This window comes from Oncorhynchus nerka, linkage group LG6 (genome assembly GCF_034236695.1).
Source record: "Oncorhynchus nerka isolate Pitt River linkage group LG6, Oner_Uvic_2.0, whole genome shotgun sequence".
Taxonomy (NCBI): Eukaryota; Metazoa; Chordata; class Actinopteri; order Salmoniformes; family Salmonidae; genus Oncorhynchus; species Oncorhynchus nerka.
The window spans coordinates 90,919,652-90,945,040 of NC_088401.1; the positions used below are offsets into that span (position 1 = coordinate 90,919,652).

The 25,389-nt window shown below is 50.4% G+C and overlaps 1 protein-coding gene across 2 annotated transcripts; it reads left to right on the forward strand.

Moving 5' to 3' along the window:
* The first annotated feature begins 637 nt into the window (after window positions 1-637).
* On the forward strand, window positions 638-20,899 carry LOC115126254 (vacuolar ATPase assembly integral membrane protein vma21-like). Of its 2 annotated transcripts, none has more exons than XM_065020006.1 (3): window positions 638-735; window positions 15,933-16,042; window positions 19,842-20,899. In XM_065020006.1, the coding sequence occupies exons 1-3, from the start codon at window positions 653-655 to the stop codon at window positions 19,979-19,981; spliced, it is 333 nt and encodes a 110-aa protein (XP_064876078.1). In that variant the 5' UTR covers window positions 638-652; the 3' UTR covers window positions 19,982-20,899. The 2 variants fall into 2 exon arrangements, with proteins under 2 accessions (XP_064876078.1, XP_029511725.1); XM_029655865.2 differs by lacking the exon at window positions 638-735 and adding an exon at window positions 13,981-14,153.
* Window positions 20,900-25,389: the final 4,490 nt, after the last annotated feature.

The following is a 25,389-nucleotide window of genomic DNA, read 5'->3' on the forward strand; positions in this document are numbered from 1 at the left end:
ACATAAATATCTATTTCTGTTTAATACCGTGCCTTATTTCATAGTCCTTTTGGGAGAAGTTTCTCTTTGTGTCTGGATCCAGTTAGGTTGTGTCACGTCTCTGGTGAGACGTGAAGAGAGGGTTTTGTAAGGAATTGCTATTTCGTATGCAGGTGACTAACTTACTGCTAATTACATGGCTACAACTCACAGTAAAGCCTGTGGGGTCCCCTACAGGATAGCTCCCACATTACACATAATCTCCTTTGTAACCGAACACTGTGCCCAAAGAAGATCCTACGATGATGGACAGACAACTGAGCCAATGGCGGAAGACTACAGACTACAACCAGCTGAACCAATCCGGAGATCCGATCTTCCTAGGGTCAACCTACTTTCTGTGACGTATATAAGAGCTGTGCTGACTGTTTACGCTCTCTCTGCCTGCCGTTCCACACGAACTAACGGAAGAGCCGTAATTACGTTGTAATACATATTTTCACTCTGAATAAACTGTTTACTTGTCATAAAATTTACCACTTAGTCTGAATCGATCCTTGACCGGCTCACCCATCTACATATCCAATTGCTAACACTGTTAGAGCCCCAATTATGTTTTGTTGTAGCTCAAGTAAAGATGGTTCTGTGTTTGCTCTCTTTGGTACAGGGCTGAATGGTGAAAAACCGTTTCCATCTGTTGTCATTTCCTGTTCAGAAGGAGTACTCATTGAGCCGGCTCACTGCATTGAGCAACAGGTAACAGTGTTCTGGGGCTTTTTCTGCCTGTTCTGCTTCTCCTTTTTCCGTTTGTCTCGTTTGATCATTTTACCTCAGGTTAGCCTGCTAGCTAACTAGCTGGCAACAGGTCTAGAAAGTTTTTAAAAAATACAAAAAAGAAAAATATTCCTGACACATAAAAGTCACATATAACTATTTTAGTCGCGTAGTCTGTTCACAGTTATGACATGAATCGAAAAATTTGAGAGCAGAATCCACGAGGAGCGCTCGCTCACATCACATCTGACCAAGTCGGCGTCACCATCGCAACGGAGCCCTCCGCATTGTTACAACATTTGGGCGGCGCATGGCGATGCGGTGCGGAGCTCAATAAGCTCTTTGCACGCCCACTAGCCTATGTATTTCCGCTCAAATCCGAGCCAGACAGCTAGCGAGATGCACATAATGCACCCACAGCAGAGATAGAGAGAGAGAGAGCAATGACGTGCTGCACAGATCACGTATGTGATGTAGAACGACATTTTCGGAGACCACCTTTTGGCTCGTGATTAGAGCTCCTATTAGAACTAATGGCAACAACAATAAAGTTAACAAAAGTGCCGGAGAATTTCTGTAAGAGAAATTTTAGATTTTCAATCTGATACCAGATGATTCTGTTAAAGTTGTGTTTAAATTGCATCCTAATCTCCCACATTGTAATCTCATTTATTACACTTTTAGTAGAGACACATCAAACAAAATATTTTGTATTTTAACCTGGTAAATTGACTGAGAACACGTACTCATATACAGCAACGACCTGGGGAATAGTTACAGGGGAGAGGAATGAGACAATTGTAAGTGATTAGGTGGCCGTGATGGTTTGAAGGCCAGACTGGGAATTTATCCAGGACACCGGGGTTAACACCCCTACTCTTACATTTACATTTACATTTAAGTCATTTAGCAGACGCTCTTATCCAGAGCGACTTACAAATTGGTGCATTCACCTTATAAGTGCCATGGGATCTTTTAGTGACCACAGAGAGTCAGGACACCTGTTTAACGTCCCATCCGAAAGACAGCACCCTACACCAATCACTACCCTGGGATGTTTTGTTTTAGACCAAAGGAAAGAGTGCCTCCTACTGGCCCTCCAACACCACTTCCAGAAGCATCTGGTCTCCCATCCAGGGACTGACAAGGACCAACGCTGCTTAGCTTCAGAAGCAAGCCAGCAGTGGTATGCAGGGTGATATGCTGATGGCTACTAAAAGTCTACGAAATCCAATGTTCCAGTTATATACTACAGTGTTTTGACCAGGCTGTGTCAGAGAGAACAGATAACAGCCATTAGAGATAGTGTTTCTGCTGAGGCTGTTAAAGGTGTGAAGGACATGCAGCATTGGTTGTTGAAGCAACAGATAAATATGTGTGTCCTGGTGCCAATGAAGAGGTTTACGCGGGCTGATAAAAGCTTTCAAGGTCACTCTTCACGACTGTCTTTAGTGTGCTTGGACCATGTTAGTTTGTTGTTGATGTGGACACCAAGGAACTTGAAGCTCTCAACCTGCTCTACTGCAGCCCCGTCTATGAGAATGGGGGCGTGCTCCATCCTCCTAGCTAGCCAATAGCCAGCCAACGTCTACTGAATAGAACTTTCGCATTCGGTCGCATTCCGCTTCGCTCCACAGGTAGTATCATATTTTCATTTCATTTCATTACAGTCCCAACGGTGTGATTTGTTTGATCGTAGCTAGCTACATAGCCGTCTTTGTTTCAAAGATAATTGTGTAGTCTAGAGCGATTTTCTAGGTTAGCTAGCCAGCTATTGTCGTTCTCCTAACGCAACGTAACGTAACCAACACTGCTAGCTAGCCAGCTTGCCCCCGAAAAGCAGCATTGTAGAAACTTCACACTCAACGGAACGACTTGATTAGGGTAGTGTCAACAACGCAGCTAGCCTACCTCAGCAGTACTGTATCATTTTAATCATTTTAGTCAATTAGATTCTTGCTACGTAAGCTTAACTTTCTGAACATTCGAGACGTGTAGTCCACTTGTCATTCCAATCTCCTCTGCATTAGCGTAGCCTCTTCTCTAGCCTGTCAACTATGTGTCTGTCTATCCCTGTTCTCTCCTCTCTGCACAGACCATACAAACGCTCCACACCGCATGGCCGCGGCCACCCTAATCTGGTGGTCCCAGCGCGCACGACCCACGTGGAGTTCCAGGTCTCCGGTAGCCTCTGGAACTGCCGATCTGCGGCCAACAAGGCAGAGTTCATCTCAGCCTATGCCTCCCTCCAGTCCCTCGACTTCTTGGCTCTGACGGAAACATGGATCACCACAGACAACACCGCTACTCCTACTGCTCTCTCTTCGTCCGCCCACGTGCTCTCGCACACCCCGAGAGCTTCTGGTCAGCGGGGTGGTGGCACCGGGATCCTCATCTCTCCCAAGTGGTCATTCTCTTTCTCCCCTTACCCATCTGTCTATCGCCTCCTTTGAATTCCATGCTGTCACAGTTACCAGCCCTTTCAAGCTTAACATCCTTATCATTTATCGCCCTCCAGGTTCCCTCGGAGAGTTCATCAATGAGCTTGATGCCTTGATAAGCTCCTTTCCTGAGGACGGCTCACCTCTCACAGTTCTGGGCGACTTTAACCTCCCCACGTCTACCTTTGACTCATTCCTCTCTGCCTCCTTCTTTCCACTCCTCTCCTCTTTTGACCTCACCCTCTCACCTTCCCCCTACTCACAAGGCAGGCAATACGCTCGACCTCATCTTTACTAGATGCTGTTCCTCCACTAACCTCATTGCAACTCCTCCAAGTCTCCGACCACTACCTTGTATCCTTTTCCCTCTCGCTCTCATCCAACACTTCCCACACTGCCCCTACTCGGATGGTATCGCGCCGTCCCAACCTTCGCTCTCTCTCCCCGCTACTCTCTCCTCTTCCATCCTATCATCTCTTCCCTCTGCTCAAACCTTCTCCAACCTATCTCCTGATTCTGCCTCCTCAACCCTCCTCTCCTCCCTTTCTGCATCCTTTGACTCTCTATGTCCCCTATCCTCCAGGCCGGCTCGGTCCTCCCTCCCGCTCCGTGGCTCGACGACTCATTGCGAGCTCACAGAACAGGGCTCCGGGCAGCCGAGCGGAAATGGAGGAAAACTCGCCTCCCTGCGGACCTGGCATCCTTTCACTCCCTCCTCTCTACATTTTCCTCCTCTGTCTCTGCTGCTAAAGCCACTTTCTACCACTCTAAATTCCAAGCATCTGCCTCTAACCCTAGGAAGCTCTTTGCCACCTTCTCCTCCCTCTTGAATCCTCCTCCCCCTCCCCCCCCTCCCCTCTCTGCAGATGACTTCGTCAACCATTTTGAAAAGAAGGTCGACGACATCCGATCCTCGTTTGCTAAGTCAAACGACACCGCTGGTTCTGCTCACACTGCCCTACCCTGTGCTCTGACCTCTTTCTCCCCTCTCTCTCCAGATGACATCTCGCGTCTTGTGACGGCCGGCCGCCCAACAACCTGCCCGCTTGACCCTATCCCCTCCTCTCTTCTCCAGACCATCTCCGGTGACCTTCTCCATTTACATTACATTTACATTTAAGTCATTTAGCAGACGCTCTTATCCAGAGCGACTTACAAATTGGTGCGTTCACCTTAAGACATCCAGTGGAACAGCCACTTTACAATAGTGCATCTAAATATTTTAAGGGGGGTGAGAAGGATTACTTTATCCTATCCTAGGTATTCCTGAAAGAGGTGGGGTTTCAGGTGTCTCCGGAAGGTGGTGATTGACTCCGCTGTCCTGGCGTCGTGAGGGAGTTTGTTCCACCATTGGGGGGCCAGAGCAGCGAACAGTTTTGACTGGGCTGCGCAGGAACTGTACTTCCTCAGTGGTAGGGAGGCGAGCAGGCCAGAGGTGGATGAACGCAGTGCCCTTGTTTGGGTGTAGGGCCTGATCAGAGCCTGGAGGTACTGAGGTGCCGTTCCCCTCACAGCTCCGTAGGCAAGCACCATGGTCTTGTAGCGGATGCGAGCTTCAACTGGAAGCCAGTGGAGAGAGCGGAGGAGCGGGGTGACGTGAGAGAACTTGGGAAGGTTGAACACCAGACGGGCTGCGGCGTTGAATGGTTTGGTTAGTCCTGGCCTTTTCCTGAGAGGCTGATTAGAATTAAATGTTTTCTGTGTAACCTGCTGAGAGAAGGGCTGCATGGGCCGAGGAGAACTGACACAGAAACAGACTGCAGGAACACACAGTCAGGGAAGTTGACCCCACAGAAACACACTGCAGGAACACACAGTCAGGGAAGTTGACCCCACAGAAACACACTGCAGGAACACACAGTCAGGGAAGTTGACCCCACAGAAACACACTGCAGGAACACACAGTCAGGGAAGTTGACCCCACAGAAACACACTGCAGGAACACACAGTCAGGGAAGTTGACCCCACAGAAACACACTGCAGGAACACACAGTCAGGGAAGTTGACCCCATGACGGATCATCACCTCAAGCAGAAACAGACTGCAGGAACACACAGTCAGGGAAGTTGACCCCACAGAAACAGACTGCAGGAACACACAGTCAGGGAAGTTGACCCCACAGAAACAGACTGCCACTCTAACACACAGTCAGGGAAGTTGACCCCACAGAAACACACTGCAGGAACACACAGTCAGGGAAGTTGACCCCACAGAAACACACTGCAGGAACACACAGTCAGGGAAGTTGACCCCACAGAAACAGACTGCCACTCTAACACACAGTCAGGGAAGTTGACCCCACAGAAACACACTGCAGGAATACACAGTCAGGGAAGTTGAGTTCTCACAGAAACAGACTGCAGGAACACACAGTCAGGAAGTTGATCCCCACAGAAACACACTGCAGGAACACACAGTCAGGGAAGTTGACCCCACAGAAACACACTGCAGGAACACACAGTCAGGGAAGTTGACCCCACAGAAACACACTGCAGGAACACACAGTCAGGGAAGTTGACCCCACAGAAACACACTGCAGGAACACACAGTCAGGGAAGTTGACCCCACAGAAACAGACTGACACTCTAACACACAGTCAGGGAAGTTGACCCCACAGAAACAGACTGCCACTCTAACACACAGTCAGGGAAGTTGACCCCACAGAAACAGACTGCAGGAACACACAGTCAGGGAAGTTGACCCCACAGAAACAGACTGCCACTCTAACACACAGTCAGGAAGTTGACCCCACAGAAACACACTGCAGGAACACACAGTCAGGAAGTTGACCCCACAGAAACACACTGCAGGAACACACAGTCAGGAAGTTGACCCCACAGAAACACACTGCAGGAACACACAGTCAGGGAAGTTGACCCCACAGAAACAGACTGCCACTCTAACACACAGTCAGGGAAGTTGACCCCACAGAAACACACTGCAGGAACAACAGTCAGGGAAGTTGATGCTAACAGAAACAGACTGCAGGAACACACAGTCAGGGAAGTTGACCCCACAGAAACACACTGTAACATATCATATTAATTTGAGTGTTTTGGCTTTATGTAGGATGTGTCTATGAGACCAGGCTGACACACAGTCAGGGAAGTTGACCCCACAGAAACACACTGCAGGAACACACAGTCAGGGAAGTCTTGACCCCACAGAAACACACTGCAGGAACACACAGTCAGGGAAGTTGACCCCACAGAAACACACTGCAGGAACACACAGTCAGGGAAGTTGACCCCACAGAAACAGACTGACACTCTAACACACAGTCAGGGAAGTTGACCCCACAGAAACAGACTGCCACTCTAACACACAGTCAGGGAAGTTGACCCCACAGAAACAGACTGCAGGAACACACAGTCAGGGAAGTTGACCCCACAGAAACAGACTGCCACTCTAACACACAGTCAGGGAAGTTGACCCCACAGAAACACACTGCAGGAACACACAGTCAGGGAAGTTGACCCCACAGAAACACACTGCAGGAACACACAGTCAGGGAAGTTGACCCCACAGAAACACACTGCAGGAACACACAGTCAGGGAAGTTGACCCCACAGAAACAGACTGCCACTCTAACACACAGTCAGGGAAGTTGACCCCACAGAAACACACTGCAGGAACACACAGTCAGGGAAGTTGACCCCACAGAAACAGACTGCAGGAACACACAGTCAGGGAAGTTGACCCCACAGAAACACACTGCAGGAACACACAGTCAGGGAAGTTGACCCCACAGAAACACACTGCAGGAACACACAGTCAGGGAAGTTGACCCCACAGAAACACACTGCAGGAACACACAGTCAGGGAAGTTGACCCCACAGAAACACACTGCAGGAACACACAGTCAGGGAAGTTGACCCCCACTGCAGAAACAGACTGCCACTCTAACACACAGTCAGGGAAGTTGACCCCACAGAAACACACTGCAGGAACACACAGTCAGGGAAGTTGACCCCACAGAAACACACTGCAGGAACACACAGTCAGGGAAGTTGACCCCACAGAAACACACTGCAGGAACACACAGTCAGGGAAGTTGACCCCACAGAAACACACTGCAGGAACACACAGTCAGGGAAGTTGACCCCACAGAAACAGACTGCCACTCTAACACACAGTCAGGGAAGTTGACCCCACAGAAACACACTGCAGGAACACACAGTCAGGGAAGTTGACCCCACAGAAACACACTGCAGGAACACACAGTCAGGGAAGTTGACCCCACAGAAACACACTGCAGGAACACACAGTCAGGGAAGTTGACCCCACAGAAACACACTGCAGGAACACACAGTCAGGGAAGTTGACCCCACAGAAACACACTGCAGGAACACACAGTCAGGGAAGTTGACCCCACAGAAACAGACTGACACTCTAACACACAGTCAGGGAAGTTGACCCCACAGAAACACACTGCAGGAACACACAGTCAGGGAAGTTGACCCCACAGAAACACACTGCAGGAACACACAGTCAGGGAAGTTGACCCCACAGAAACACACTGCAGGAACACACAGTCAGGGAAGTTGACCCCACAGAAACAGACTGACACTCTAACACACAGTCAGGGAAGTTGACCCCACAGAAACAGACTGCAGGAACACACAGTCAGGGAAGTTGACCCCACAGAATCACACTGCAGGAACACACACCACACACCAGCCAGCCAGCAGGGTTCTCTGTTCATTGCACAGACAGGAACAAAGAACTCTGCAGGAAACAAAGAGGTGGAGAGGTCATGATTAACAACTCATGGTGTGATTGTGGTAACGTACAGGAACTCAAGTCCTTTTGTTGTCCTGATCTGGAATACCTCACCGTCAAATACCAACCGCATTACCTCCTGAGAGAATTATCTTCGGGTTATAGTCACTGCCGTGTACATTACCCCACAAGCCGACACCCCGACGACTCTTAAGGAGTGTTAACCATTGCTAGGCCCAGACGGCATCACAAGCCGCGTCCTCAGAGCGTGCGCAGACCAGCTGGCTGGAGTGTTTACGGACATATTCAATCTCTCCCTATCCCAGTTTGTTGTCCCCACTTGCTTCACGATGACCCCCATCATTCCTGTTCCCAAGAAAGTGAAAGTATCTGAACTAAACGACTCTCGCCAAATAGCCCTCACTTCTGTCAACATGAAGTGCTTTGAGAGGCTGGTTAAGGATCATATCACCTCTTCATTACCTGACACACTAGACTAGACCCACTTCAGTTTGCTTACCGCCCTAATAGGTCCACAGACGATGCATCTCCATCAGCCCAATATGGACAAGAGGAAAAAGTATGTAAGAATACTTTTCATCAACGACAGCTCAGCCTTCAACGCCATAGTGCCTGCCCTCCAAGCTCATCACTCAGCCTTCAACGCCATAGTGCCTGCCCTCCAAGCTCATCACTCAGCCTTCAACGCCATAGTGCCTGCCCTCCAAGCTCATCACTCAGCCTTCAACGCCATAGTGCCTGCCCTCCAAGCTCATCACTCAGCCTTCAACGCCATAGTGCCTGCCCTCCAAGCTCATCACTTAGCTTAAGGCTCTGGGTCTGAACATCTCCCTGTTCACCTGCTCCCTCCTGTCCTCCCTGTTCACCTGGTCCCTCCTGTCCTCCCTGTTCACCTGGTCCCTCCTGTCCTCCCTGTTCACCTGGTCCCTCCTGTCCTCCCTGTTCACCTGGTCCCTCCTGTCCTCCCTGTTCACCTGGTCCCTCCTGTCCTCCCTGTTCACCTGGTCCCTCCTGTCCTCCCTGTTCACCTGGTCCCTCCTGTCCTCCCTGTTCACCTGCTCCCTCCTGTCCTCCCTGTTCACCTGGTCCCTCCTGTCCTCCCTGTTCACCTGCTGTTCAACACTGGTAGAGGCCTGATTACCAATTATGACGAGAAAGACGGAGTTGTGTCAGGAAAACAACGTCTCCCTCAACGTCTCCCTCAACGTCTCCCTCAACGTCAACAAAATGAAGAGAGACAGCAGAGAGAGCACATCCACAGGGTTAAAATAGGGACCTGAAATGGTCCCTTTACACAGACAGTGTTGTGAAGAAGGCTCAACGGTGCCTCTTCAACCTCAAGAGACTGAACAAATTTAGCTTGGCCTCTATCACAGCCTGGTATGGCAATTTCACCCTCTGCAATTGCAGCGCTTTGCCAGAGGGTGGTGCTGTCAGCCCAACGCATCACTGGGGGCAAACTACCTGCCCTCCAGGACATCTACAGCACCCGATGTCACAGGAAGGCCAAGAAGATCATCAAGGACAACAACCACCCGAGCCATGGCCTGTTCACATCGCTACCATCTAGAAGGTGGACCCAGTACAGGTGCATCAAAGCAGGGACCGAGAGACTGAAAAACAGCTTCTTTCTCCAGGCCATCAGACTGTTAAACAGCCATCACTAGTCTACCTTCGCCCAGGACCCTGCCTTGAACCTTAGTCACTGTTACGGCTACCACCCGGTACTCTACCCTGTCTTGAACCTTAGTCACTGTTACGGCTACCACCCGGTACTCTACCCTGTCTTGAACCTTAGTCACTGTTACGGCTACCACCCGGTACTCTACCCTGTCTTGAACCTTAGTCACTGTTACGGCTACCACCCGGTACTCTACCCTGAACCTTAGTCACTGTTACGGCTACCACCCGGTACTCTACCCTGAACCTTAGTCACTGTTACGGCTACCACCCGGTACTCTACCCTGCCTTGAACCTTAGTCACTGTTACGGCTACCACCCGGTACTCTACCCTGCCTTGAACCTTAGTCACTGTTACGGCTACCACCCGGTACTCTACCCTGCCTTGAACCTTAGTCACTGTTACGGCTACCACCCGGTACTCTACCCTGCCTTGAACCTTAGTCACTGTTACGGCTACCACCCGGTACTCTACCCTGCCCTGAACCTTAGTCACTGTTACGGCTACCACCCGGTACTCTACCCTAAACCTTAGTCACTGTTACGGCTCCCATCCGGTACTCTACCCTGCCTTGAACCTTAGTCACTGTTACGGCTACCACCCGGTACTCTACCCTAAACCTTAGTCACTGTTACGGCTACCACCCGGTACTCTACCCTAAACCTTAGTCACTGTTACAGCTACCACCCGGTACTCTACCCTGAACCTTAGTCACTGTTACGGCTACCACCCGGTACTCTACCCTGCTCGTTAGAGACTGTTACGGCTACCACCCGGTACTCTACCCTGCTCGTTAGAGACTGTTACGGCTACCACCCGGTACTCTACCCTGCTCGTTAGAGACTGTAACGGCTACCACCCGGTACTCTACCCTGCTCGTTAGAGACTGTTACGGCTACCACCCGGTACTCTACCCTGCTCGTTAGAGACTGTAACGGCTACCACCCGGTACTCTACCCTGCTCGTTAGAGACTGTTACGGCTACCACCCGGTACTCTACCCTGCTCGTTAGAGACAGCTGATCTCGTTATTGAACACTGGCCACATTAATCATTTGTACTTAATGTTTTAACCACTTTATATGTATGTACTGTATTCTAGTCAAGGTTCATCCTACTGTATATAACTACTGCTATTCACACCAGTAAATATACAATGTACAGTACCAGTCAACAGTGACTGTATATATTCTGTTGATCTAGACTCCAGGAGCTACTGTATTCAGAACCAGTCAACAGTTACTGTATATATTCTGTTGATCTAGACTCCAGGAGCTACTGTATTCAGAACCAGTCAACAGTGACTGTATATATTCTGTTGATCTAGACTCCAGGAGCTACTGTATTCAGAACCAGTCAACAGGTTGGACACACCTACTCATTCAAGGATTTTTCTTTATTTTTACTATTTTCTACATTGTGGAATAATAGTGAAGACATCAAAACTATTAAATAACACATATGGAATCATGTAGTAACCAAAAAAAAGTGTTAAACAAATCAATATATATTTTGTTATTTGAGATTCTTTAAAGTCGCCAGCCTTTGTCTTGATGACAGCTTTGTACACTCTTGGCATTGGGCTATGGCACACAAAAAAAAAAGCACATTTTAAATTCACACTTGTTTAATACACACTGGTACATGTGTGAAATAGGACACCACACCACAACTACCACATCCTGATCATTATTACACAAGTCCCAGTCAACAAGCAGCTGAAACACACACAGACAACCATCTCATGAGTTCATATTAACGTCACCGTCATTGCCTGCTGAATAACTCTAGTTCCAGCAACAATTATTAAAGGAAATGATGTCAGACTCCCTTCACTACCTCATTACTCATTGGTGTAGACAAGCTAGGTCCCCCGTACACCGGTGCAGAGGGCATGGTGTAGGGATGGTGGTGGAAGGCTAATCTGCATCCCAAATGGCACCCTATTCCCTATATAGTGCACTACTTTAGACTAGAGACCTATGGGCCGTAGCACCCTATTCCCTATATATAGTGCACTACTTTTGTCAAGCCACTAGGGAATAGGGCTCTAACCAAAAGTAGTGCAGTCTATAAGGAATAGGGCTCTAACCAAAAGTAGTGCAGTCTATAAGGAATAGGGCTCTAACCAAAAGTAGTGCAGTCTATAAGGAATAGGGCTCTAACCAAAAGTAGTGCAGTCTATAAGGAATAGGGCTCTAACCAAAAGTAGTGCAGTCTATAAGGAATAGGGCTCTAACCAAAAGTAGTGCAGTCTATAAGGAATAGGGCTCTAACCAAAAGTAGTGCAGTCTATAAGGAATAGGGCTCTAACCAAAAGTAGTGCAGTCTATAAGGAATAGGGTGCTACGGCCCATAGGTCTCTAGTCTAAAGTAGTGCACTATATAGGGAATAGGGTGCCATTTGAGAGGTAGGTAAATATTGGTCTGGGTTTTGAAAGACCTCATGCAAACATGTTTAATGCATTGGAAGTCGACAGTGATTCTTTGCCTAGTCACTTCACCCCTACCTGTACCCCTGCACATTGAGTCAGTACCCCCTGTATATAGCCTCCACATTGACTCAGTACCCCCTGTATATAGCCTCCACATTGACTCAGTACCCCCTGTATATAGCCTCCACATTGACTCAGTACCCCCTGTATATAGCCTCCACATTGACTCAGTACCCCCTGTATATAGCCTCCACATTGACTCAGTACCCCCTGTATATAGCCTCCACATTGACTCAGTACCCCTGTATATAGCCTCCACATTGACTCAGTACCCCTGTATATAGCCTCCACATTGACTCAGTACCCCTGTATATAGCCTCCACATTGACTCAGTACACCCCTGTATATAGCCTCCACATTGACTCAGTACCCCTGTATATAGCCTCCACATTGACTCAGTACACCCTGTATATAGCCTCCACATTGACTCAGTACCCCCTGTATATAGCCTCCACATTGACTCAGTACCCCCTGTATATAGCCTCCACATTGACTCAGTACCCCTGTATATAGCCTCCACATTGACTCAGTACCCCTGTATATAGCCTCCACATTGACTCAGTACCCCCTGTATATAGCCTCCACATTGACTCAGTACCCCTGTATATAGCCTCCACATTGACTCAGTACCCCCTGTATATAGCCTCCACATTGACTCAGTACACCCCTGTATATAGCCTCCACATTGACTCAGTACCCCCTGTATATAGCCTCCACATTGACTCAGTACCCCCTGTATATAGCCTCCACATTGACTCAGTACCCCCTGTATATAGCCTCCACATTGACTCAGTACCCCCTGTATATAGCCTCCACATTGACTCAGTACCCCTGTATATAGCCTCCACATTGACTCAGTACCCCTGTATATAGCCTCCACATTGACTCAGTACCCCCTGTATATAGCCTCCACATTGACTCAGTACCCCTGTATATAGCCTCCACATTGACTCAGTACACCCCTGTATATAGCCTCCACATTGACTCAGTACCCCTGTATATAGCCTCCACATTGACTCAGTACCCCTGTATATAGCCTCCACATTGACTCAGTATCCCCTGTATATAGCCTCCACATTGACTCAGTACCCCCTGTATATAGCCTCCACATTGACTCAGTACACCCTGTATATAGCCTCCACATTGACTCAGTACCCCCTGTATATAGCCTCCACATTGACTCAGTACCCCCTGTATATAGCCTCCACATTGACTCAGTACACCCCTGTATATAGCCTCCACATTGACTCAGTACCCCCTGTATATAGCCTCCACATTGACTCAGTACACCCCTGTATATAGCCTCCACATTGACTCAGTACACCCCTGTATATAGCCTCCACATTGACTCAGTACCCCCTGTATATAGCCTCCACATTGACTCAGTACACCCCTGTATATAGCCTCCACATTGACTCAGTACACCCTGTATATAGCCTCCACATTGACTCAGTACACCCTGTATATAGCCTCTTACTGTAATTTTATTGTGTTACTTTTTATTTTTTTAAATGTACTTTTGTTTATTTTGTAAATATTTTCTTTACTCTTCTTGAACTGGACTGTTAGTTAAGGGATTGTAAATCAGCATTTCACGATAAGGTCCACACTTGTGACAAATAAAGTTTGCTTTTAATTTTGGATTTGAGATAACATCAAATAAAATTGTATTTGTCACGTGCGTCGAATACAACAGGTGTAGACCTTACTAACAAGCTCTTTCAGAGATTACATTACATCACACGCACGCACGCGCGCACACACACACACACACACACACACTCACGCTCAGGTGAATCAAGTGCCATTTCCTACCAACCCAGTAGATGACGCACTGAGACAGTTCTCGTGCCAAAGACGGGAAAGAAGTCATGTGCTTGTCCCGTGACCAAATGCGGAAGTGTTGAAATATATCCATAGCGACAACAGATTACCCTCATATAGATTTAGCTGTTTTATTTGCCCTATTTCTCAGCGAAATGGAAGGATATGCCAAAACATCACTTAGCACCACGTATGCTGGAGCCCCGGATTTCAGAGGGTAAGAGAGCGTTAATGATTCAGTCGTCGTATTAGATAACGTTACTAACAGTAGTTAGTTAACATTAGCCCATTCATTAGAAGATAGCTTGGCGCTTTAGCCAGCACCTCAACTGGGAGGTCGCGGGAGGATTTTAAGGGGTCGCGGGACTTGTGTAAGAAAAAAAAAGATATATAATAATAACACATTTAAAATGTAAAAATATTTTGAAAGGTAACCTCCGCATCGAAACTTTTATTTTGAAAGGATGCCGCCTCACCGCTTATTGCTGCTGTATTTACACGTGTAGCGGGTCGGTAGTGGGGTTCGGTATCGGAGGGTTTTCGGGCTGCACACACTCACTGACCAATACAATAATGTTCTCGCCCCACATGCAAAAACTGATCCAATGAAATGACAGATTTCTAGACACACACACACACACACTGGACCGATAAAAATGTCATTATGACACATTGTTTTGTTTTAAATGAAGAGGCACTTTGTGCAAAAAAGCCCACACCTGCCATTAATATACTGCTGCTCCAGTTTCAACTGTTCTGCCTGCTGCTATGGAACCCTGACCTGTTCACCGGACGTGCTACCTGTCCCAGACCTGCTGTTTTCAACTCTCTAGAGACAGCAGGAGCGGTAGAGATACTCTGAATGATCGGCTATGAAAAGCCAACTGACATTTACTCCTGAGGTGCTGACTTGCTGCACCCTCGACAACCACTGTGATTATTATTATTTGACCATGCTGGTCATTTATGAACATTTGAACATCGTGGCCATGTTCTGTTATAATCTCCACTCGGCACAGCCAGAAGAGGACTGGCCACTCCTCATAGCCTGGTTCCTCTCCAGGTTTCTTCCTAGGTTTAGGCTTTTCTAGGGAGTTTTTCCTAGCCACCTAGTCTTTAACACAGTGGATATGTGATCAAGTTGGTCAACTATTTTTAAAAAGAGTTCCAGGAAAAGCAGGTGTTTCCACCGTCTGTAGGGACATGGAGAGGAGCACCAGCAGGTGTTTCCACCGTCTGTAGAGACATGGAGAGGAGCACCAGCAGGTGTTTCCACCGTCTGTAGAGACATGGAGAGGAGCACCAGCAGGTGTTTCCACCGTCTGTAGAGACATGGAGAGGAGCACCAGCAGGTGTTTCCACCGTTTGTAGAGACATGGAGAGGAGCACCAGCAGGTGTTTCCAGACCGTGCTGCCCTCTAGACCCACTGGAGGGCAGCACCACTGGTCTACAGTGTTGGTGATCATTCTGAGTTTCCCCACTAGAGGGCAGCACCACTGGTCTACATTCTGAGTTTCCCCACTAGAGGGCAGCACCACTGGTCTACATTCTGAGTTTCCCCACTAGAGGGCAGCACCACTGGTCTACATTCTGAGTTTCCCCACTAGAGGGCAGCACCACTGGTCTACAGTGTTGGTGATCATTCTGAGTTTCCCCACTAGAGGGCAGCACCACTGGTCTACATTCTGAGTTTCCCCACTAGAGGGCAGCACCACTGGTCTACATTCTGAGTTTCCCCACTAGAGGGCAGCACCACTGGTCTACATTCTGAGTTTCCCCACTAGAGGGCAGCACCACTGGTCTACATTCTGAGTTTCCCCACTAGAGGGCAGCACCACTGGTCTAAGGTATTTTAGCTAGCTCTATCAGTATTAACGTCCCATAGCTAACAGTAGGTCTATGCATTCATTAATATCAAACACATGCAGTGTAATGTACTCACCCAGAGCCACCACCAAGACATATGATGGAGGATATATATTGTCTCTCCTGCAGGAATGACAGTTCTCTGGTATCTGCTCTGAAAACTCTTCTCTTCTTCACCATCCTGATGGTCACCCTGCCCATAGGACTGTACTTCGCATCAAAGGCATACATCTTTCAAGGTAAATCATTATTTCTTGTCTGAGGCCTAAATATCCCAATCAATATTCAAAACAATTTATTTGAATTTCCTCCTCCCCTCTCCTTTCTCCCACCTCTCTCTCTCTCCTTCCTCCCACCTCTCTCTCCTTCCTCCTCTCCTGCTCTCCTTCCTCCCCTCTCCTTCCTCCTCTCCTGCTCTCCTTCCTCCACTCTCCTTCCTCCTCTCCTGCTCTCCTTCCTCCTCCCCTCTCCTTCCTCCCACCCTCTCTCTCCTCTCCTGCTCTCCTTCCTCCTCCCCGCTCCTTCCTTCCACCCTCTCTCCTCCTCCCCTATCCTTCCTCCCACCCTCTCTCTCCTCTCCTGCTCTCCTTCCTCCTCCCCTCTCCTTCCTTCCACCCTCTCTCCTCCTCCTCTCTCCTTCCTCCCACCTCTCTCTCCTCCTCCCCTCTCCGTCCTCTCTCTCCTCCTCCCCTCTCCTTCCTCCCACTCTCTCTCTCCTCCTCCCCCTCCTTCCTCCCACCTCCTTCTCTTCTCCTTCCTGCTCTCCTCCTTCCTCCTCTCCTGCTCTCCTTCCTCCTCCCCTCTCCTTCTTCTCTCTCCTCCCCTCTCTCTCCTCCCTCCCTTCCCTCTCTCCCTCCTCCCTCCTCCCTCTCCTTCCTCTCTCTCCTCCTCCCTCTCTTTCCTCTCTCTCCTCCTCCCTCTCTTTCCTCTCTCTCCTCCTCCCCTCTCCTTCCTCCCACCCCTATCTCCTCCTACCCTCTATCTCTCTCCTCCTCCCCTCTCTCTCCTCCTCCCCTCTCCTTCCTCCCACCTCTCTCTCCTCCTCCCCTCTCTTTCCTCTCTCTCCTCCTCCCCTCTTCTTCCTCTCCTTCCTCTCTCTCCTTCCTCTCCTTCCTCTCTCTCCTCCCCTCTCCTTTCTCCCACCTCTCTCTCCTCCTCCCCTCTCCTTTCTCCTCCCCTCCTCCCCTCTCCTTCCTCCCACCTCTCTCTCCTCCTCCCCTCTCCTTCCTCCCACCCTCTCTCCTCCTCCCTCTCCTTCCTCCCACCTCTCCTTCCTCCCTCTCCTTCCTCTCTCCCTCCTCTCCTCCCCTCTCCTTCCTCCCTCCTCTCTCTCTCCTCCTCTCCTCCCCTCTCTCTCCTCCTCCCCTCTCCTTCCTCCCACCTCTCTCTCCTCCTTCCCTCTCCTTCCTCCCACCCTCTATCTCCTTCCTCCTCCCCTCTCTCTCCTCCTCCCCTCTCCTTCCTCCCACCTCTATCTCCTCCTCCCCTCTCCTTCCTCCCACCCTCTATCTCCTTCCTCCTCCCTCTCTCCTCCTCCCCTCTCTCTCCTCCTCCCTCTCCTTCCTCCTCCCCTCTCTCTCCTCCTCCCCCTCCTTCCTCCCACCTCTCTCTCCTCCTCCCTCTCCTTCCTCCCACCTCTCCTTCCTCCCACCTCTCTCTCCTCCTCCCCTCTCCTTCCTCCCCCTCCTCCTCCCCTCTCCATCCTCCCACCTCTCTCTCCTCCCTCCCCTCTCCTTCCTCCCACCCCTATCTCCTCCTCCCTCTCCTTCCTCCCACCCTCTATCTCCTCCTTCCCTCTCCTTCCTCCCACCCCTATCTCCTTCCTCCTCCCCTCTCTCTCCTCCCCTCTCCTTCCTCCCACCTCTATCTCCTCCTCCCTCTCCTTCCTCCCACCCTCTATCTCCTTCCTCCTCCCCTCTCTCTCCTCCTCCCCCTCTCTCCTCCTCCCCTCTCTCCTCCTCCCTCCTCCTTCCTCCTCCCCTCTCTCTCCTCCTCCCCCTCCCCCCTCTCCTTCCTCCCACCCTCTCCTCCTCCCCTCTCCTTCCTCCCACCTCTCCTTCCTCCCACCTCTCTCTCCTCCTCCCCTCTCCTTCCTCCCACCTCTCTCTCCTCCCCTCTCCATCCTCCCACCTCTCTCCTCCCCTCTCCCTCCTCTCTCTCCTCCTCCCTCTCCTTCCTCCTCTCTCTTCTCCTTCCTGCTCTCCTCCTTCCTCCTCTCCTGCTCTCCTTTCCTCCTCCCCTCTCCTTCTCTCTCTCCTCCCCTCTCTCCTCCCCCTCTCCTTCCTCCCACCCTCTCTCCTCCCCTCCCCTCTCCTTCCTCTCTCTCCTCCTCCCCCTTCCCTCTCTCTCTCCTCCTCCCCCTCTCTTTCCTCTCTCTCCTCCCACCCCTATCTCTCTCCTCCTACCCTCTATCTCTCTCCTCCTCCCCTCTCTCTCCTCCTCCCTCTCCTCCTTCCTCCCACCTCTCTCTCTCCTCCTCCCTCTCTTTCCTCTCTCTCCTCCTCCTCCCTCTTCTTCCCTCTCCTTCCTCTCTCTCCTTCCTCTCCTTCCTCTCTCCTCCCCTCTCCTTTCTCCCACCTCTCTCTCCTCCTCCCCCTCCTTTCTCCCACCTCTCTCCTCCTCCCCTCTCCTTCCTCCCACCTCTCTCTCCTCCTCCCCTCTCCTTCCTCCCACCTCTCTCTCCTCCTCCCCTCTCCTTCCTCCCACCTCTCCTTCCTCCCTCCCCTCTCCTTCCTCTCCTCCCTCCTCCCCTCCCCTCTCCTTCCTCCCTCCTCTCCTCCTCCACCTCTCCCCTCCTCTCCTCCTCCCCTCTCCTTCCTCCCACCTCTCTCTCCTCCTTCCCTCTCCTTCCTCCCACCCTCTATCTCCTTCCTCCTCCCCCTCTCTCTCCTCCCCTCCCCTCTCCTTCCTCCCACCTCTATCTCCTCCCCCCTCTCCTTCCTCCCACCCTCTATCTCCTTCCTCCTCCCTCCTCTCTCTCCTCCTCCCTCCCTCCTCCTCCCCTCCTCCTTCCTCCTCCCCTCTCTCTCCTCCTCCCCTCCTTCCTCCCACCTCTCTCCTCCTCCCCCTCTCCTTCCTCCCACCTCTCCTTCCTCCCACCTCTCTCTCCTCCTCCCCTCTCCTTCCTCCCACCCTCTCTCCTCCTCCCCTCTCCATCCTCCCACCTCCTCTCCTCCTCCCCTCTCCTTCCTCCCACCCTCTATCTCCTCCTCCCCTCTCCTTCCTCCCACCCTCTATCTCCTCCTTCCCTCTCCTTCCTCCCACCCTCTATCTCCTTCCTCCTCCCTCCTCTCCCCTCCCCTCTCCTTCCTCCCACCTCTATCTCCTCCTCCCCCTCCTTCCTCCCACCCTCTCTATCTCCTTCCTCCCCTCTCTCTCTCCTCCTCCCTCTCTCTCCTCCTCCCCTCTCCTTCCTCCTCCCCTCTCTCTCCTCCTCCCCTCTCCTTCCTCCCACCTCTCTCTCCTCCTCCCTCTCCTTCCTCCCACCTCTCCTTCCTCCCACCTCTCTCTCCTCCTCCCTCTCCTTCCTCCCACCTCTCTCTCCTCCTCCCCTCTCCATCCTCCCACCCTCTCTCTCTCCTCCCCTCCTTCCTCCCACCCTCTCTCTCCTCCTCCCCTCTCCTTCCTCCCACCCTCTATCTCCTCCTCCCCCTCTCCTTCCTCCCACCCTCTATCTCCTCCTCCCCTCTCCTTCCTCCCACCCTCTATCTCCCCTCCCCTCTCCTTCCTCCCACCCTCTATCTCCTCCTCCCCTCTCCTTCCTCCCCCCCTCTATCTCCTCCTCCCCTCTCCTTCCTCCCACCCTCTATCTCCTCCTCCCCCTCTCCTTCCTCCCACCCTCTATCTCCTCCTCCCCTCTCCTTCCTCCCACCCTCTATCTCCTCCTCCCCTCCTTCCTCCCACCTCTCTCTCCTCCTCCCCTCTCCTTCCTCCCACCTATCTCCTTCCTCCTCCCCTCTCCGTCCTCCCACCCTCTCTCTCCTCCTCCCCTCTCCATCCTCTCTCTCCTCCTCCCCTCTCCTCCTCTCCTCTCTCCAGGTTCCCTACAGATGTCTAACTCAGACAGTTATTTCTATGCTGCCATCGTAGCTGTGCTGGCCGTACATGTGGTTCTGGCTTTGTTTGTCTACGTGGCCTGGAACGAGGGCTCCACCAAGGACAAGGGGAAACACGACTAACCCTTAACCTGGCCGTGCTGCTGGCCCAGAGAAGGCCTGGACCAAGCCACTTCCAGCCCCCAACCACCGCCTGGCTTCTCTCCAGCCCCCAGCCCCCAACCCATCCCCCCATGGAGGGGTTCATACCGAGTCCATCTCCTGGTGTTAGGAGAGAATAATGTATTGGGTGTTTGTGTGCTTCTGCTCAGACTGAACACCTCCCCTGTCATGTGTTACAGCCCGTTAGAGGGTGTGTCATAAACTGGGCCCTGGCCAGAGACGGCCGTGAAATGCCAGTTCACAACTGGAGTGTGCATGTAGAAATGTATTGTCTGCGTCCAACCCTATTCCCTATTTAATGCACTACGCTTGACCAGGGCCACGTAAGGCCGTTTGACCAGGGCCACGTAAGGCCGCTTGACCAGGGCCACGTAAGGCCGCTTGACCAGGGCCACGTAAGGCCGCTTGACCAGGGCCCCGTAAGGCCGCTTGACCAGGGCCACGTAAGGCCGCTTGACCAGGGCCACGTAAGGCCGTTTGACCAGGGCCCCGTAAGGACGCTTGACCAGGGCCACGTAAGGCCGCTTGACCAGGGCCACGTAAGGCCGCTTGACCAGGGCCACGTAAGGCCGCTTGACCAGGGCCACGTAAGGCCGCTTGACCAGGGCCCCGTTGACCAAACGTAGTGGATTATACAGGGAATAAGGTGCCATTTTGTTTTCTGTGTGTTTACATCATGTCACTGCTGTTGTGGTTGGATCCGTCCTTGTTGACCGGATTCATTTAAGAACGTTGTGTTTCCGTGAGACTGTCTGTAGACGTTTATATATGGTTGTAATTTGATGTCTCCAGAGCTGTAGTATAATCGTCAGGGTACTGAAGGGTAGTATTTCAACTCCACAGTTATGATGAAACATTAAACAAATCAAATGATCAATACTTTGATGAACTGTGGAAATATTTTAGTTCTGTAGCAGATGATGCTCCTATCCAGAGTAGTGACTACTGACAGACAGCAAGCACCATGCTCTACTGACAGACAGCAAGCACCATGCTCTACTGACTGAGACACAGCAAGCACCATGCTCTACTGACTGAGACAGCAAGCACCATGCTCTACTGACTGAGACAGCAAGCACCATGCTCTACTGACAGACAGCAAGCACCATGCTCTACTGACTGAGACACAGCAAGCACCATGCTCTACTGACTGAGACAGCAAGCACCATGCTCTACTGACTGAGACAGCAAGCACCATGCTCTACTGACAGACAGCAAGCACCATGCTCTACTGACTGAGACAGCAAGCACCATGCTCTACTGACAGACAGCAAGCACCATGCTCTACTGACAGACAGCAAGCACCATGCTCTACTGACAGACAGCAAGCACAATGCTCTACTGACTGAGACAGCAAGCACCATGCTCTACTGACTGAGACAGCAAGCACCATGCTCTACTGACAGACAGCAAGCACCATGCTCTACTGACAGACAGCAAGCACCATGCTCTACTGACAGACAGCAAGCACCATGCTCTACTGACAGACAGCAAGCACCATGCTCTACTGACAGACAGCAAGCACCATGCTCTACTGACAGACAGCAAGCACCATGCTCTACTGACAGACAGCAAGCACCATGCTCTACTGACAGACAGCAAGCACCATGCTCTACTGACTGAGACAGCAAGCACCATGCTCTACTGACAGACAGCAAGCACCATGCTCTACTGACTGAGACAGCAAGCACCATGCTCTACTGACTGAGACAGCAAGCACCATGCTCTACTGACTGAGACAGCAAGCACCATGCTCTACTGACAGACAGCAAGCACCATGCTCTACTGACAGACAGCAAGCACCATGCTCTACTGACTGAGACAGCAAGCACCATGCTCTACTGACAGACAGCAAGCACCATGCTCTACTGACTGAGACAGCAAGCACCATGCTCTACTGACTGAGACAGCAAGCACCATGCTCTACTGACTGAGACAGCAAGCACCATGCTCTACTGACAGACAGCAAGCACCATGCTCTACTGACTGAGACAGCAAGCACCATGCTCTACTGACAGACAGCAAGCACCATGCTCTACTGACTGAGACAGCAAGCACCATGCTCTACTGACAGACAGCAAGCACCATGCTCTACTGACAGACAGCAAGCACCATGCTCTACTGACAGACAGCAAGCACCATGCTCTACTGACTGAGACAGCAAGCACCATGCTCTACTGACAGACAGCAAGCACCATGCTCTACTGACAGACAGCAAGCACCATGCTCTACTGACTGAGACAGCAAGCACCATGCTCTACTGACAGACAGCAAGCACCATGCTCTACTGACTGAGACAGCAAGCACCATGCTCTACTGACAGACAGCAAGCACCATGCTCTACTGACTGAGACAGCAAGCACCATGCTCTACTGACAGACAGCAAGCACCATGCTCTACTGACAGACAGCAAGCACCATGCTCTACTGACAGACAGCAAGCACCATGCTCTACTGACAGACAGCAAGCACCATGCTCTACTGACAGACAGCAAGCACCATGCTCTACTGACAGACACAGCAAGCACCATGCTCTACTGACTGAGACAGCAAGCACCATGCTCTACTGACTGAGACAGCAAGCACCATGCTCTACTGACTGAGACAGCAAGCACCATGCTCTACTGACTGAGACAGCAAGCACCATGCTCTACTGACTGAGACAGCAAGCACCATGCTCTACTGACTGAGACAGCAAGCACCATGCTCTACTGACTGAGACAGCAAGCACCATGCTCTACTGACAGACAGCAAGCACCATGCTCTACTGACAGACAGCAAGCACCATGCTCTACTGACTGAGACAGCAAGCACCATGCTCTACTGACTGAGACACAGCAAGCACCATGCTCTACTGACTGAGACACAGCAAGCACCATGCTCTACTGACTGAGACACAGCAAGCACCATGCTCTACTGACTGACACACAGCAAGCACCATGCTCTACTGACTGAGACACAGCAAGCACCATGCTCTACTGACTGAGACACAGCAAGCACCATGCTCTACTGACTGAGACAGCAAGCACCATGCTCTACTGACTGAGACAGCAAGCACCATGCTCTACTGACTGAGACACAGCAAGCACCATGCTCTACTGACTGAGACAGCAAGCACCATGCTATACTGACTGAGACAGCAAGCACCATGCTCTACTGACTGACACAGCAAGCACCATGCTCTACTGACTGAGACAGTCATACAGACATCATTATGTATGGCTCAGAGACACAGCAAGCACCATGCTCTACTGACTGAGACAGTCATACAGACATCATGATGTATGGCTCAGAGACACAGCAAGCACCACCAAACCACCATGCAGAACAACTCTCATCCTCAGAGTTCCTGTTAGCTCAGTGTTTTCACTTTAGTGTCTTGCGTCACCTGCTGGTCTATTGAACTTCTCATGCACATCATGCATCACAAATAATACTCATTTATAAATTGTTCCAATTAGGGGTGTGAACATTTAAATCTTTAAACGACATTGGGATTGTTAATGTTTTTTTTTTTTAATTTACCAAACTAAAATCACAGTGCAGTTACAGTCACAATTATCACGAACAGGTCCCGGTCATAAAGGAATATATTTACGTTAAACAAACACCTAACGCAACAATGCTGTGACGTTTGATTCATGATTCACCTGACGATATGTTGAAAAGAGGAAGCAAAGTACTTTAAACGAAGGAGCACCCGATGTCACAGGAAGGCCTCATCAAGGACAACAACCACCCGATGTCACAGGAAGGCCTCATCAAGGACAACAACCACCCGATGTCACAGGAAGGCCTCATCAAGGACAACAACCACCCGATGTCACAGGAAGGCCTCATCAAGGACAACAACCACCCGATGTCACAGGAAGGCCTCATCAAGGACAACAACCACCCGATGTCACAGGAAGGCCTCATCAAGGACAACAACCAACCGAGCCACTGCCTGTTCACCCCGCTATCATCCAGAAGGCGAGGTCAGTACAGGTGCATATCAAAGCAGAGACTGAAACACAATACATTTATATGGGGAGGCAAGTAGCCTAGTGGTTGGAGCGTTGGACAAGTTGCCGAAAGGTTGCTGGATCGAATCCCCGAACGGACAAGTTAAAAATCTGTCGTTGTGTCCCTGAACAAGGCAGTTAACCCACTGTTCCCCTGAACAAGGCAGTTAACCCACTGTTCCTAGACCAGTTAACCCACTGTTCCTAGACCAGTTAACCCACTGTTCCTAGACCAGTTAACCCACTGTTCCCCTGAACAAGGCAGTTAACCCACTGTTCCTAGACCAGTTAACCCACTGTTCCTAGACCAGTTAACCCACTGTTCCTAGACCAGTTAACCCACTGTTCCTAGACCAGTTAAACCCACTGTTCCTAGACCAGTTAACCCACTGTTCCTAGACCAGTTAACCCACTGTTCCTAGACCAGTTAACCCACTGTTCCCAGACCAGTTAACCCACTGTTCCCAGACCAGTTAACCCACTGTTCCTAGACCAGTTAACCCACTGTTCCTAGACCAGTTAACCCACTGTTCCTAGGCCAGTTAACCCACTGTTCCTAGACCAGTTAACCCACTGTTCCCCTGAACAAGGCAGTTAACCCACTGTTCCTAGACCAGTTAACCCACTGTTCCTAGACCAGTTAACCCACTGTTCCTAGACCAGTTAACCCACTGTTCCCCTGAACAAGGCAGTTAACCCACTGTTCCTAGACCAGTTAACCCACTGTTCCTAGACCAGTTAACCCACTGTTCCCCAGGAACCCACTGTTCCTAGACCAGTTAACCCACTGTTCCTAGACCAGTTAACCCACTGTTCCTAGACCAGTTAACCCACTGTTCCTAGACCAGTTAACCCCCTGTTCCTAGACCAGTTAACCCACTGTTCCTAGACCAGTTAACCCACTGTTCCTAGACCAGTTAACCCACTGTTCCTAGACCAGTTAACCCCTGTTCCTAGACCAGTTAACCCACTGTTCCTAGACCAGTTAACCCCCTGTTCCTAGGCCGTCATTGAAAATAAGAATAAAATATATATAGATTTTTTTATTTTTTATAGATAAGATCTTGCTACCATGGAAAGGAAAATACAGCCTGATTAATTCTATAATTGACCTATTTGCTTATGGCCCTGCCTACATCGAACAACTTTATTATATTACACGGGAAAAATATATTCCACTTTATTATGTTACACGGGCAAAATATATTCCACTTTATTATATTACACGGGAAAAATATATTCCACTTTATTATATTACACGGGAAAAATATATTCCACTTTATTATGTTACACGGGCAAAATATATTCCACTTTATTATGTTATATGGGCAAAATATATTCCACTTTATTATGTTATATGGGCAAA